The 15,979-nt window shown below is 38.1% G+C and overlaps 1 protein-coding gene across 3 annotated transcripts in view; it reads right to left on the bottom strand.

The window, feature by feature from the left end:
- LOC100928654 (cat eye syndrome critical region protein 2) overlaps positions 1-15,979 on the bottom strand; it is a 139,761-nt gene that overhangs the window by 7,264 nt on the left and 116,518 nt on the right. For 2 of the 3 annotated variants that reach the window (XM_031939642.1, XM_031939644.1), the window contains exons 9-17: positions 13,669-13,822; positions 7,637-7,766; positions 6,777-6,814; positions 6,590-6,681; positions 5,907-6,033; positions 3,681-4,069; positions 3,322-3,450; positions 2,325-3,162; positions 46-1,447 (exon numbers count right to left, since the gene is read on the bottom strand). In XM_031939642.1, coding sequence (XP_031795502.1) covers positions 46-1,447; positions 2,325-3,162; positions 3,322-3,450; positions 3,681-4,069; positions 5,907-6,033; positions 6,590-6,681; positions 6,777-6,814; positions 7,637-7,766; positions 13,669-13,822 — 3,299 coding nt within the window. The remainder of the gene's footprint in view (positions 1-45; positions 1,448-2,324; positions 3,163-3,321; positions 3,451-3,680; positions 4,070-5,906; positions 6,034-6,589; positions 6,682-6,776; positions 6,815-7,636; positions 7,767-13,668; positions 13,823-15,979) is intronic. The other variant, XM_031939643.1, reaches the window with a different exon arrangement.

Below are 15,979 nucleotides of genomic sequence, written 5' to 3'. Positions count from 1 at the left end.
ATATTTTAATACTCCCTCATCCTTTTTCCAGAAATCAGTTCTTACCCCGAAGATCTGTATAAGTCCTGGAAAGGTCCGCCCATTCCACTAATGTTGCCCCTCTGTTCCATCATTATGGCCTGAAAGTGACCCATGCTCTCTTCCTGGCAGCGGTAGAGAGGGCCCTCCTGGGGAAGGCCGTTAGGCTGGCCAGCAGCGGGATGAGACGGGTGAGCAGCGACCGGCGAATAGGCCCTGGGCTGGAAGGGGCTGGCTGTGTGCTGAGATCCGTATGGAGGCCCTGACTGCAGCATCATGCTGTGGGCTGGGAAAGCAGAAGAGCTGAAATTCATCCCCGAGCTCAGGTTTGGAGAAGGGGCTCCATAGAGGAACTCGGCAGGGGGCACCACGTTTTGTCGCTTCGTGGCCGCGTTGTGGTTGTCCAAGTCAAGGAATTCTTTGGGACTCTCCGGCCTCTCGATGGTGTCGTCCAGTTTTTCTTCCTTGGGCCCCAGATTCTGCCCCTCCGCCGGCACCACCTTGGCCCCCACGATGGCAATCCGGGTGGGGGAGGCCAAGGCAGAACTGAGCACCTCACAGCCCTGCAGGTTGGCCACAGTCCCTTTGTCGGAGAAGGGTGCCCTGGGCTGGGGAGCCGGGGGCCCAGGCTGGCTTCCCTGGGCATGCAGCGGCCTCTGCCAGTCAGAATAGCCCTGCGGACAGGTGTAGTAAGGAGTTCGCTGATAGTGGTGGAAGGAAGGTTGGGGCGGTGGCTGATAGGAGTACTGGATGCCTTGGTGGGGGCGGTAGCGGGGAAACACGGCCGAGGGCGAGCTGCTGGGCTGAAAACCTCGCGGGGGGAAATGCTGCGGGTGTGACGCCGGCGGCTGCTTCCCTCCCATCATGGGGCCGAATCCCTGGAGACCTGGGTTGATGTGGTAGTGGGTAGCCGAGTTAGAATATTCTATGCTGGGCATATAGAGAGAGGGAAACTGGCTGACGGTGCTGCCCATCAGACTCGCATCCATGTTCCGAGGAGCGCCGGCATTCTGCCCCGAACAAGCCAGAGCCGCTTCCTGAAATGGCTTGTTCCGGGGACAAAGCGGCTTCTCCGAGGTAGCCCCCAGCGCCTTTTCTTCTGAGCCGCAGGGGGAGGGTTCTCCGACGATCCCATTCTCAGGGAGGACCCCTCTCTCGGCCAGGCCCGTCAGGTCCCTCATGCAGCCTTGGGCAGTGGGGCTGGGGTAGCCGCTTTCTGCTGGCCAGGCGCTCTTGCCCTTGGCCGCTTTACAGTTTTCCCCGGACTGAGAGGAGTCACTTTTGATGAGGGGGCCCTCCGTTTCGGGGTCCTGCGGTGAACTCTGCCTAACGCAGTCCGTCTGCAGGGGAGGTTTGGAATGAGGTAGCTGGGTGAGGTACGTCCCCTCTGGGGCACCGAGGCTCGGAGGTTTCTCCTCAAGTCTAGGCTCTGCAACACAAAGGAAGGGATAACGGTCAGAATGGTCATGATGGAGACCAAGCACTTTTAAAGTGGACAGCAGAAAGACAATTTTGAAAATTTATTATATATACATATATATATACACACACACATAAATATACCACATATTATTATTTACTTTTTGAGCTTTTATGCTGCCTTCCATCCATGAAAGAGTATTCTGAAAACTCCCAAAGAGACTGTTGTGGCGATGCTAGTTTTTTGTCTAGTGTTAAATGCTTTCAAGTTCTACCCACATCCATGAAATGGAGATGAGCAGAAGAGAAATTGGGCATCTAAATGGAACAATGGAAAGAACGCTGGCCCTGGAGTCAGGAAAAACCCAGTTCAAGTTTACAGTATTTTATTCTCTTCATTTAGTCTGAAATACTATCTGTATGACCCGGGGAAGTAACACTTAACCATATTTGGCTCAGTTTCCTCATCTGTAAAATGAGCAGAAGGAAATGGCAAACTACCCTAGTATCTTTGCCAAGAAAACCAACATGGGGTCATGAAGGCAGTACCAAAACCAAAACAAACCAACAAAAAAGCCCTCAGCTGGGGGAGAACGACTTCTAATAACTGAATCAATAGTAACCACTAGCAAGATATTATCAATAAAGCAAAGGGAATCATAATGTATTAGTGTTTATAGTCTTTAAAGGACCCCCTACTGAGGACCACCGTCCCATGATTGGTAGAAATGTCCTATATTTACCTTTTCTTTTCCTCGGGCCATAGGGTCAGATTCCTATGCCTCCTAGCTTTTCCTGTGGATAAGAGAGCCTAGAAACCTGCCGCCAGTCTGATTCTGGAAGTCACTCACTCAATCATAAAGTTAAAAACGGAACTAGTAGGTTACCTTGTTTACCATTGGGTTCCTTCGATTCGCTGGTGTTTTGTGCACTCCCATTGTTTTCCAAGGCTGGCTTAGAGGTGGACACACTTACTGCTGCAGAATGAGCCACCTGGGGAAAAGGACCAGGTAGGTTGGGGGAAGGAGGCTGTCGGGGGTGGTAAGGCACACCTGGTGGGCAAACACGGGATGAGAGCTGCTGCATGGCGATCATTTCTGGGCTGTCCATCATGGACTCTCCTCCTTGCACCCGAAGAGCAGGGGAGGGTCCCCCAAACAGAGAGCCCTGTGCTGGTGGCTGCTGTAATCTTTGTCCAGTAGATTTACAGGGTGGCCTGATATACCCTGAAGGAGGAACCCCGTGAGGTAGGAAGCTTGACTGTTCAGTCCACTGGTTTGGGGGCAGAGATGATCTCATCCCTCGTGGATCCATCACGTGACTAAGAATTCGAGGTTGGAGAGAAGCTCCCGGTCCCACAGGGGCCTTCTCTTCGGGGCCCAAGGGGCCTTGATTTGTAGCCCCGTGATTCCCATTCCAGACTGCAGAGTGTACTCGATTCAGGTACTTGTATGGTCTGTACATGTGGCTGGGAGGGGGTACATCTGAACTTTCAGAAAACTCCTGTCTGATTGGAGGCCCATTATGCCTGGGAGGAATAAATCCTGCCTGGAACTGGGCTGGGGGGTACATGTTGCCATCTTGGCTGGGGCCACCCATCTGCCCCAGCTGTAAAGAGGCAGGATGGGGCCCCATGGTAGAGAAGTGCGTCAGCCCTCCACACACGGGATTTTCTTCTGGCCCCCCAAGCCTAGGCCCTCGGTGTTCGTTTAGTCCAACTGGAGACTGAAAGAGAACAAGGGTTAGAGAGAAGGCTCGGTGGCCTCCCCTAAGGGAAACCCATTTTCCCTGACCCCCAAAAGGTTCGAATTTCTAGGTGAGAGGTTAAAATTAAACTAAAAGACAGAACAGGGCCTTAGCCACAAACGTATCCGAGTCTCTTACCTGCATTGGAAAGTGCGTGTGCTGCTGAACAGGTTCTCCAGGGTGTGGTTCTGGGACTCTGGGTGAGCCATATAAGTTTACTGGATCAGATCCGTGAAGGGGGCCGAATGTTCCTGGTACTGCTGGTCTCTGGGGACCAGTGGGGAAGGGGAGACAGAAATATTAGACATTAGGTATAAAGCGGTAGAATTCCTTAAGGAGAAAGAGAAAAACAGAATGAGATTGGAAAAAATATCAAGCATGAAACATCAAGAAAGGATGACAGAACATGGAGAAGATGTACTGTGAAGAATCTTCTACTTCTTCCATAAATTCACTATTTAGGGAAAGACGAGAACGACATTTAGGTTACTCCTTACCATCTGGCCCAAAAGAGGCGCCTGACTAGGCATCCCACCAAAATGCAAAGGATGAGAGAAGCCTCGGCCATTGGAAGGACCCACCTCCCTGGGTGGCTGCAGGGTCCTGCCGCTCGGGTCTTCTGCGGATGAGGAAGCGCGAAGTGGAGGTGGCAAGGGCTTTCCCCCGTTCTCCAAAGGCTGCTGTTTCCTGCCAGATCCTTCAGTGTCTCTGGATCGGGTCCAAACGCTGCCTCCACCCCCGCGTCCAGACCGGCTCTTCCTCTTCTCCCGCTTCTCATCATCTCGAATCCAGAATTCGTCGTCTGTATCTCCATCTTCACCAGGAAAATGCTTTAGCATTGCCCGATGAAAACACCTTTCTAAATTGTCAGACATTTTGGTATATTCTGTATTCAGAACAAAATATAGTGATTAGGTGTCAATCCCAACAACAGAGGGGAAAAAAAATCCTAAAGTAATTTTCAATAGAGTAAAGAATTGGAAATAAAGAGGTATCCATAAACTGGAAAATGACAACTAATTGTGCTATGTGAATATAATGAATTTATAGATATATGGTTCTATAAACATATTCAGAAGGAAGTGAACAGAGTCAGCAGAACATATTCTGATATGACCACAATAGATAATGCAGCTTGGTGGATTAGTTACAGAATGATGATATATTTAGGGGAAAGTAGGTAGGTTAGTGAGCAATGACAGACATATTTTAAAAAAGAAAAGAAAAAACAACATTTTTAGCAAACTTTTTTTGCCCATTAGACAAAAAATGATAGAGAGGCTGAAGTTAAGCAATTTTATTACAACCTTGTTTAAGCAATATATTTCTTTAAAAACTTAGTGACAAATTCATTTTCTTATACAATCTCCTTTTCAGTTCTTTGTATACAGAAATGTTTGAATTTGTGGATTCCTCATAAATTTATAACAAAAATAGAAAAACATAGCAATGAATGAGATGAGATGCCTCGAAATGAGCTCTATATAGTAGCTTAAGTAATGGTTTGGAAACTGGTAAATTCTTGGCACTGATATGTGAAATATTTAAGGGATGAGAATTTGTTCTCAATCATAACCAGGCCAGTAACACCCCCCAGTGGTTGATATTGTAAAGACACTCAAAAAAGTTAGACCTCCTTAAATCTACAATGGTAATGAGTCAGGGGCTACAATGCACTATTTGTTTAATGTGGCAATCACAATTCCCTAGTAGTCTTCTCTGTAGAATTGATTTATTCATTAATTCATTCATGTATTTGTGAATGACTTCAATGCATTCCAAAGCAGAGAAAACTCCAAACAGTTGATGGTTTTAACAGTCATCATCAGGAAAGTTACTTGGAATTACAAAATTCAAACTATAAATCTGAAGGGAAGGGAGCAAAAAACCCTTAAAAAAAACAAACAAAACCACTTATTTTTTTTCCTCTCTTCCAAGGCATACAAGTCTCAGAAGAAGAGGTTATGAAAATGAGGAGGACAAAAGTGTTCCAACTAGGCTGGCCTGGAGGAGTGGAAGTTAGAAGTGGACACCAAAGAAGAGAGAGAATACATCTCCATAGAGAATGCCTCTATAAACTTTTAGCACAGCTGCTAAAAACAATTGATGTTAAAATGAGGTTTTTCTCCATTTTCCAATGATATATGCCCAAATAAGGCTTGATGAAATAATTCTTTAAGAAAGAAAAGGTTCTGAGGAGATTATTGTACAAATAACAAGATTATGTGATGATCAACTCTGATGGATGTGGGTTTTTGTTCCAATAATGAGATAATTCAGGCCAGTTCCAATGATCTTATGATGAAGGGAGCCATCTACACCAAGGAAGAAGATTGTGGGAACTGAGTTTGGATCACAACATAGCATTTTTCGCTCTTTTTGTTGTGGTTTGTTTAAATTTCATTTCCTTTCTCTTTTTGTTTTTTTGATCTGATTTATCTTATGCAGCAAGGTAATTGTATAAATATGCATACATATATTGGATTTAATATATATATTTTACCATGTCTGACATATATTGGATTACATGCCATCTAGGGAAGAAGGGGGGAGGGAGAGAAGACAGTAAATTCTGAAAAATTATCCTTGCCTATGTTTTCAAAATAAAAAACTTCAATAAAAAAATAAAAGTTCTTTAAAGGTATGGATTGCACTGCACAGTGTACAAACTGCAGAATACATCTTTTAAATTTAAGAGAAAAGAAAAATCATCATCTCCTTACCACTATTTTCCCCATTGTATTTTAGGCAATTTTTGAACATAGTCTTCATGTCATTGACGAACTCCTCCTTGGTACAGTAGAGGCCTCCATTCAGTTTTTTCTCCATACTTGAGATATCCATGGGGACCTGAAACAAGATACACACCTCTAATTATAACACATTAAAGAAAGATTTTCTCTCTTCAATAACTGAGTCATCTGTTGAGAATTTTATTCTTAAGAACTACTAAACAAACTAACATACAGAAGAGAGATTTAAAAAAATTTTAAAGTATATATATATATATATATATATATATATATATAATATATATTTTCCAAATACATGTAAAATCAATTCTTAATTTAAAAGAAAAAAAAAAAAACCTTTAGAGTTCCAAATTCTCTCCCTCCCTCTCTCTTTCCCTGAGATGGTAAGCAATCAGAAACACACATAAAATCAAGTAAAACATATCTATGTTATTTATTTTGTACAAGAATACTCAAAAGAAAAAAAAAGTGAAAAATAGCATTCTGCAGAGTGTATGTATTCAAACAAAATTAGTTCTTTCTCTAGAAGTAGATAATAAGCTCTGTCATTATTCCTATGGGGCTGTTTTGGTTCATGGTAGAGCTGAGAATAGCTAAATGATGCAGTTTTTCATATAATGACATTTAAAGATGTATTTTTAAAAGTTGCCCACCTTAATGATCTGGTAATAGTTTGGGGCATAAGATTCATCTACTGGTTCCAAGAAGGGCCAAGAGTCTTTGTGAGCTTTCACCACATCTAGAACTAATAGTCAGAAAATAATATTTTTAAATTCAGACTTAAACACGGATAAAACACTTTCCCCTCCAAAAATATGAATATTAAGAATGGGCACTGACCTTTGTACATGGCAGTGAACTCGTCATCCAGCTCAAAGCTACAAATAATAAAAAGTAAAATTTATTAGCAACAATTCATCTAATTCAGCCCCTCAACCAAGACAAAGTTGTATAGATAATTCACAAGTATGTAAAATAGAGCAATCAAACATTTATATTAAGTAGATTTTCTTTGTTCAATTTCATTACTGTTTTTATAGGCATAAAAATATAAATACAGTAAAATCCCATAAATTAAAGTGACTAAGTTATTATCATTTATTAATTCATAAAAGAAAAACAGAAAATGAGGTTGTTTTACCTTTAAATAATTTTTTTTTCCCTTAAAAAATTCCAAAGTAAAAATAACTTGTCTTATTTTCAAGAATGGAAGGGGGGGTGTTGGGGGTTAATAACTTTAATAAAAAAAAAAAAAGGAAAAAAAAACTTGTTAGGTAGAAGGCATTAACTATTATATTACTATTCCACTGATATTCTAATGCCTGCATATATATATATATATATATATATATATATATATATATATATATATATATATATTGTAATTCATAAAATTAAACCCTGAACAACTTTCTTGTCTCATTGTCCCAAGTACCATTCATTTTCTTCTCCTGTGTATTCTTGAGTATTTGTAGACATAGCACATTAGTGTGCTGTCTTAGAAATGTAAGACTCTCCAAAAAATCTACAAGTAGCTCTGTGTATTCAATAAGGTGGCATGTCTTGGGAGTAGAAGACTCAGCTGTTTTTCTGCATTGCCATATCGGAGATGTCTACCAAAAATTTCAAGTCCTATCTGAGAGTAATTATTTGACAGAATTCCATGATGAACAGAACTGTTGTTACTCATTGATACTCACAGATCCTTAGCTTTTCTTTCTTCTCTGGTGGGAGAACTTGAGTCCAAATGGGAGAGTTCTGGGGGAAGTTCTTTCCCTTGGGCTAAAAGCCATGCTCTTTCTTCTCTGAGCTTCCTCCTTTTAGCTCGATCTAAAGGAATAAAAAACATTATTATTTAAAAGCAAAGTAAATAAAGAACACACATCATATTGAGAACTTTTTCTCCTTGGAGACAACATTTCATTCAAACAAAACAACCACCACCACCAAAAAAACAAACAAACAGCCAACCCACAAGGAGATAAGAGAAAATTGCCAGCTTTGCCAATGTTAGTTTTTCATTAATAGATGTTAAATTCTTAACTAATTTATTTCAGTGTAAAGATATATGCTTCTTTTTTAAAAAATCATCTGATTATTCTCTCTCAGTCTTCAGAATTGTCAAGGCAAAAAACTTTATGTTGGTTTCAAAAACATTTTTTGGAAGCATGAAATGCCTTTACAATTAAAAAAAAATCCCCTGTACAAATTTTACCTTAAGCTAGCTCCAAACCTAATACAATTTTCCTCTAAGAGGAAGTCATGATATAGTTGGAAAGATGACTGGAAAAGGAATGAACAGATCTGCATTCCAGACTTCTTTTTGTCTGCCATTAATAAAAAATATGAACAAATTTAACAAAATTAAAGGACTCAACTGAATTTTTTCTAAGATCCTACTGTAATAACCTCTGACTATACAAATTTGTTGTTTTCCTCTTTATAACAAAAACCGTTTTTAATAAAAGAATTTTCACTGTAAAACTTAACTTTTAATAAATGCAAATAAAAGTTAGAAATAAACCCATCAGATCATGCAAATCATTGCAATTTACTTAATAATTTTTCTACTCAATTTACTCAAAATTCTGTCTTTTAATTTGAATAATTTTCTTTATATCACCTTTTCATGTGTAATTCCTCTCCAAATGTCATTTTTGTGTTACAATCCCTGCTATTTAATAATAATAATAAGCCCCTTTTATTTGATTAGACTTCTGGGGATGGAAACAAATCCAAAGGCAGTGTCTACGTAGAAATAAAGTTACTATTATATAATTACATAGGTAATAAGATAGTGGGATCATCGGATAAAAGGCTATAATAATATACATTTTGTTGCATATTTATATTTGCTATCCAAAACAGTAGTATCAATTTATAGTTGAATAACCTACCCCCTTTCTCCAGATCCACTTTATGTGCTTGTCATCTCCCTCTATTAGAATGTAAGCTCCCTGAGAGCAAGGATCACATTGGTTTCTTATATTTGTACTCCATAGAATATTCTTAATAAAATGCTTTCCATCTATAGCCAAAAATATAAATTTGAAAATAATCCACAAACACAACTAAATTTATCATATATAGCTATTTTTGTTTATATGATGAGCTCACTACATTTTTTCAATTAAACCGATTTAAGACCTTTAGCTTTTGTGTAAATATAAATAAAAAGGACTCTTTCCTCTTATTCCTACTAATCCTAAAGTTTAAGTTAAAAAGGAAGAAAAAGAAAAAAGAGAGAGAAATGAATGGCCTCTCTGCCTTGATGATAACCATTTATTCTCCACTTTTCTCACTGACAAAATCCATGCACAATGTCATACAAACGTGAAGATTTCTACACTTATAGCAGCAGGCTGCTACATCTGTTAAGTGAATTCACTTATATATTTTCTCCAAATACACATGAAATCAATTCATACCTTAAAAAAAACCAACAACAAAAAAAACTTTAGATTTCTAAATTCTTTCTTTAAAATTCACGGTAAAAACTCATGGTGTCACAAAAACACGGTCTGAGGTGTCAGGGACACATGTTCACAAGGTACAATCACACGTATGTGCATTGGAGATATACAAATACAGAGTGAGCTGAGGAGGCGGAGGTTGTACCAACTGCCTCTTTCCTCTCCTTTATCTTCTACTTTCTTTGCACTGAGCTCCATGCCCTGCTTTGCTCCCTCAAGTCATGGTAGAAGTGCTGGCAATGGATCTAGCTAGAACTGAGAACAGAGAGGCGTCTATAACCGGCAGAGGGCTAGGTGGTGAGCCAGGACCTTCTCCCTTCTCCTATGGATTCCTAGCATGTCTGTGCACAACCCATGTCAATATGGAGCATGTGCTGGAAAGTTAGAAGGGCCAGTCATTAATCTGTCTCCCCCTTAGCTCACCTAGGTAGTGATACATGGGTTATAAGCACTAATTCTTTATCTACACAGACTTTTAGACTTACTCATGCAATTTTCCTTATCTCTCAAAGAGCCTGCAGGAAATAGAACAACAATTTCTATATTAAAAGTATGTGTATGTAACTTGGAAAAACATTAGCTCTGCAATGAGAAAAACTGCATTTCAACATTCTTCATCTAAACAATAGTTCTACTTCCTCTCAGATATGCTATGAGGAGCAACAAGATAATAAGGAAAAATGTCTCACAAACCAGCCCTGGCTTCAACCCATGGACCAAATTCAATCTTGGGAAGAACTGCTCTAAAAAAAAATTAACATGATGCTTAAAATGTCAGATATAATTAAGAAGATTAACTGACCTTGAGAAGCTAAAAATATTTGATCAAAAATTTGTATGCAAATTAGGCTGCCAAACATTCTCTACAGAGAAGAGATGGAAAATTTTTCAAGAAGTATTAAAAGTCTGCATTCAAATTTACTTTTCTCATATAGAGATAAAATCCTAACATTCCCTCCTATTCTGCATATTAGTATTGCATAATTAATGACTGAAATGGAAGATTTGAAAAAATGGGGTAAAATTTATAATTAAAACAGTATAGTATTTAAAAATAGCAATTGAGTCTTCATGTTCTGAAAAAATTCAAACCAAAAACTATTACAGTTTATCTCCTTTCTCATCATGGTAGATGAAGATATTGCAAATGATGCTGAGATTTCTTTATCTTTGGCTCATGTCTATGTCTCCATGGAAGGGGAAATAGATAAAATACTCAGTTCTCAAACATGCATTCAGGTTAACGATACAAAGAATAGAAGATGTGCTTTAATCAGACAAAACACCCGACAACTTGTATAACCCCTCCCCCTAAACCAGTCAAGGTATCTTCCCTTCTGCCAACTGTCAATCAATAAAATAGTTTTTAAAACTTAAAAGGTAATTCTGTTAACAAAAGGCAATTGATTTTAACTTAAAATTTAAAATCCTCCCCCATCTCCATCCTCTTTCTTTGTGGAGTACACAGGCACAGAACAGCTAGCTACTTAATTGGTAATAAGAGGAAATGAAACTATAATCAAAGATTATCAACATGTTCTGAATAGAACTGACAGAATTAAGCACGAGTCACTCTGGTGGTGTTTAAGACATATTCAATTAGTACATGGACATAATTTGGATTTAGAATAGTTTGTGAGTGTTGTGGTCTCCAAATAAGAAAATTAAGAAAGAAATCAAATTTTATCAATATGTGTGTGTACATGTGTGCAAATAAATGGAATGACACATGGCAATCTCATTTGGGGATGCATATAGTTGAGTGGATTCAGTTCAAATAGGTCTTGTATCACATCCAGGATGAGAGAGACCCTGAGGGATTGTAAAAGTGACACAACATGGAAGAGAGGTTGATAATGACGTCCTTATCTACTTTTTCATTTTGGTGAAGTAAATGCTCATTAAAAAAGAAAAAAAGAAAGAAAGAAAAGAAAAAAATTATTTAATTATTTTTTTGGTGGAGAAAAGAAATTCTTTGCTTTTATTAAAATGCAGTGTGATTGAATATGCATCTCGTTGGGGGGGGGGAAATTTTGATTTAACATTTTAATATGTTGATTTGAAAATCCAATTTTAAATTTTAAAATGTTTCATCATAAGTAAACTTGCTGTGGTTTACATATGCCAAGTTAAGTGGATTTATGAATGATATCTAGTTTAAAGGAAACTAATGCTCACAAAACAGACAAGTGATTTACTTAATCACAGGAAAATAGAAGTATCTCTTCTTTCCTCAGTACAAAACTTGAGTCATTTAATGAGGTATAAATATAATAATCTAATCTAATCTGACAAGTTAGGCTAAAAACATTACATTTATCAAGAAGATTTTTAAAAATATGAATTTACATCTACTACTATTAATAATGAACCTCATATGAATGTTATGGAATATTATTGTTTTAATAAGCAACAATCAGCAAGATGATTTCAGAGAAGCCTGGAGAGACTTACATGAACTGATGGCTAAGTGAAATGAGCAGAGCCAGGAGATCATTGCACAGGACAACAAGATTACATAATGATCAATTCTGATGGACGTGGCTCTCTTAAAAATGAGATGATTCCGACCAGTTCCAATGATCTTGTGGTGAAGAGAACCATCAACACCCAGAGAAAGGACTGTGGGAACTGAGGGTGGTTCACAATATAGCATTTTAACTCGTTGCTTGCTTGCATTTTATTTTCTTTCTGATTTTGATTTTTCTTGAATAGTAAGGTAATTGTATCAATGTGTATGCATATATTTGGTTTTAACATGTTTAACATATATTGGACTACTTGCCGTTTAAGAGAGGGGAAAACTTTTCACAAAGTTTGACAAGAGTTAATATTGCAGAATTATCTATGTACATGTTTTGAAATATAAAAAGCTGTAATTAAAAAATAATAATAAACTTCATCTTTAGTGTATAGTATTATATCATGGGATACTAATAATAAAATGAAGTCATGAAAAGCAAGTCATTTAAAAATTAAGCTTGTTACCACTTATTAAGCCTTTCTTTCGCTTACGAAGCTCTTCTGTCTGCATGCTAAAAAACTTGAAAACAGAATTTTCTATCCTGTTTAATAAAAATCATCTAAGCAATAAATTCAAAACTCTAAATCCATTTGTTAAAAAAATACAAAAATGCAATGTGTTTTGATTTTCAAGAACAGGATGACTGATACCAGTAAAGATCCAGTAAAATAAAAATCTTGGCATAATTGGTAGAATTAAATGATGGTTGCTTAAGATTCCTTCATTCAGTCTTCCTAACATGCTTTATTTTAAAATACTTTTATCAACTTGGAAAAAAAATTTGATGAAACTGATCATAATTTGCTGTGTTCAGCTATTAACGTACTTCCTTCCACATGAATCATCTATGTATCTTTGTGAGGAATCTTTCTAGCTCTAATAGATATTTAAACTGTGAATCAGAAAAAATTGAACTTAGAGAATTAGACCTTCAAATACACATATCAAAATGTTAAATCAAAATCTTCCATCCAAAGAAACATTTTAATTAAAAATATTAAGATTTTTTTCTATCACTAAAATAAGTATTAAGTAATGTTTATTTGACTTCTATCTCATCCTTGTCTGTATTTTAAAATACCTATTTGGGGTAAATGTTCATTAAAAAAAAAAAAAAACTAATAAAAAGAATGCACAATAAAAAAACGTTCAGAGACCATTGTTCTATTCAATCAAGAAAGGACTGAATGCCAGGATAGGCCAGAAAAATAGCCCTGGCACGTTACAGCTGAACTAGAGAAAAAAATGGAAGAGAATATATTCAATCATTTCAAAATGCAATGTAGATCACCCTCCAGCCTGCAACTTACAGTTTTAAAAAGTTACCTGAGAAATAGAGAAGTTGTTTGCCTATGACCAAGATTTTCCTGACTACAAGTGTCTCAGCTGACATGTTACACACATTGCCTCTCAAATAAATGTCATAAAAATGCTCATTTTTCTCACCACATTACTGTGTAACTGCATAGCTTCTCAAGCTATATCCAAGCAACACAGATAAAGTGGGATGCAGCATATTATGACAGCAAAGTGAGAGACTGGTCTGCTTGGGAAAGGACTTGTATAAGGAGGACATTACCCAGATGTGAGAACCAAGAGAACAATCATGGAGGAAAAGCACCAAAAGGAGCAGGGGGCAAGGCAAGGTTTCACATGTACACATAGGCCTTGTACCACAGAGATTAGCCATGTCTTGTGCTGAATTTATTTTTATTCATGTAGGAAGCACATCTACCTTCTACCGCTTTGACCTTTTCTTCCAATTCCCGTTTCCTCTCCTCCTTGAGCATCTGTTCTTGTTCTTTCTTTTGAACCGCTAAAAGGATTTGGCGTTCCTCGTCCTCCTCCTTGCGCCTCTGCTTCTCTATTCTGCTGAGCACTGGGGTCTCCTGGGAGAAACCAGACAAATGTAAAATCTTATCATGCTGGAAGAACACTGTATTAGCTGATGCATTTAGGGGATGGCAATATACACAGCTGGAGCACTAAGTGTAAATATATGTTTTAAGTCATTACTATTTGTGCACCAATTTAAAACTAAGTAAGTCTAAATAAAATTATGAACAAAAGGCAAATTAGGACATTAGGAAAAGAATTAATGAATCACTCCTGAGAAAAGAATTAAAAAATCATTGAATTTAAGTGATGGGATATGAACACAGAAAATGCTAAGATAATACAAGGTTCCAGTTCTGCTATTTTAAGGCAAATATGTAGCCCTGTGGGGGGAAAAATAGCTGGGTAGATGGTTCAGTCACTTAAGAAAGCACATACTTTCCTTTCATTAATCAGTGTGACCTTGAATAAAGCTCTTTTAGTGTACTTTCTGGGTCCCCAGCCATTAAGAAAGGCATTATAAACATGACTTTGGAGTTTTTAGTTTCAAAAGATGGAGGAAAAGTAGGAGAAAAAGAAATGTACAAGTGCATAGGGATTTTCCAAAGCAGCTGCTGTTGTATTTTCTCTTCCTTTATGAATAATTATGGGGGGGGAAATGATAATGACCAACTCTGCTGCCTAAGCAAAGATGAGAAAATGTTACCCCTCTCCCTTTCCTAAAGAGTTGGAGGCCTATGGGGGAGGAAGATGGAATATACTGTCAAATATCAGTTGATATGCTCATTAAATTTTTTCCCTTTTTATTCTCTGGTAAAAGTGATGATTGGGGAATGTAGGAGAAAAGGACATATTAGAAATGACGGTGAGGGTAAAACTAGAGATGACCTAAAAAATAAAAGCAAAACACTGGCATGATCCTGGTAATAGCAACAATTTGTACCTATAATCATTGAAGAAAGAAATGTTCAAAGTTAGCTTTTTGAAAATAATCAGAAAGAGGAAAGAAAAATGCTAAACAAAACAATAAGAGGATTATAGTATAACCTGAAAAATAAAACTAGTCATTCATCGAGGATAAAGTATATACACTCCTATGAAGAATATAATATTGTCTTATAAAAACAATACAAAAAATTTGTCTCTGCACCTACAGTTTGCTCCTATCAGATTTGAATAAATGCTAACATATATCTGCTCAGGCTGGATCCGCGGTAGAACCAAGATCCATTCTCAACCTTTTATCTACAACGTTCTTCCAAAAAATTTCTAGGCCATTTATTTCAACTGACACTGTCCCATGTCCATTTATCCGTGAGGAACCCACATCACCCTGCTCGGGGCCTTTGGCACTATACACCAGCCCATAAATAAGACTTTTCCAAGCTCCAGACCATCAAGGATTCTTCAGGGAAGGGAAGCCTCCATATTCCTGGAGCTGGTCCCCATACCTCTCTGTCCTGCTGCTTTGAGGAAGGGTAAATCCCTAATTTTACCACTGATACTCTGCCTGAACTCATGCCTCAAGGGCCAGCATACAACTACCTTCTTTTAATTTGCTGAGACAGCCAGGAAGTGTCTGAGGCCAGATTAGAACTCTGGCTCTCCTGACTTCAGGGCCGGTGCTCCATCCTGCTGTGCCCTTTGGCTGCCCCAATATAACTACCTTTTCTTATTCATCCGAGCACAGTGATTCTAAACCAGTATTCAAATGGCTCCTCTCCTACTTACCATGTCTCCTGTTCTACCCAAGGACTCCCTCCGGGTTTAACTGACTTCCACAGTATCTGGCACATAGGAAGTGCTTAAAAACTGCTTGTGGGTTATCTAAGCCTGTTACTAAGAGAAAAAGACTCCTTGGTCCTTGAAAAGACAGAAGAGAATTTACTCATCCCAGGAATCTGAAAAGCACATCAATCGTTTATCATGATTATTTTTAGCACAGAAGTTTAAAACCCTAATCCTATGGCCCTGAATGGGTTTTGTTTTGGAGGCAAAGCATAGGTTCCCATTTGTAACTTCCTTGATAAGTGGCCATGAACACTCTGTATAAAAATGCCCAGAGATGGAAAATATTATTAACCCTAAAATATTCTACTTTGGGAGAGCTCTAAGGAAGATTGCCTCAGTATTCACAGGGTACTATTATATTCAAAGAAATGCTACCAAAGTTTTAATTTATTCAGAATATTTTAGAAAATTATTCAATT

Source organism: Sarcophilus harrisii, chromosome 5 (assembly GCF_902635505.1).
Source record: "Sarcophilus harrisii chromosome 5, mSarHar1.11, whole genome shotgun sequence".
In the NCBI taxonomy this organism is placed as follows: domain Eukaryota; kingdom Metazoa; phylum Chordata; class Mammalia; order Dasyuromorphia; family Dasyuridae; genus Sarcophilus; species Sarcophilus harrisii.
The sequence above is the reverse complement of the archived record's forward strand: the minus strand, read 5'-3'. Positions and strand labels throughout refer to the sequence as shown.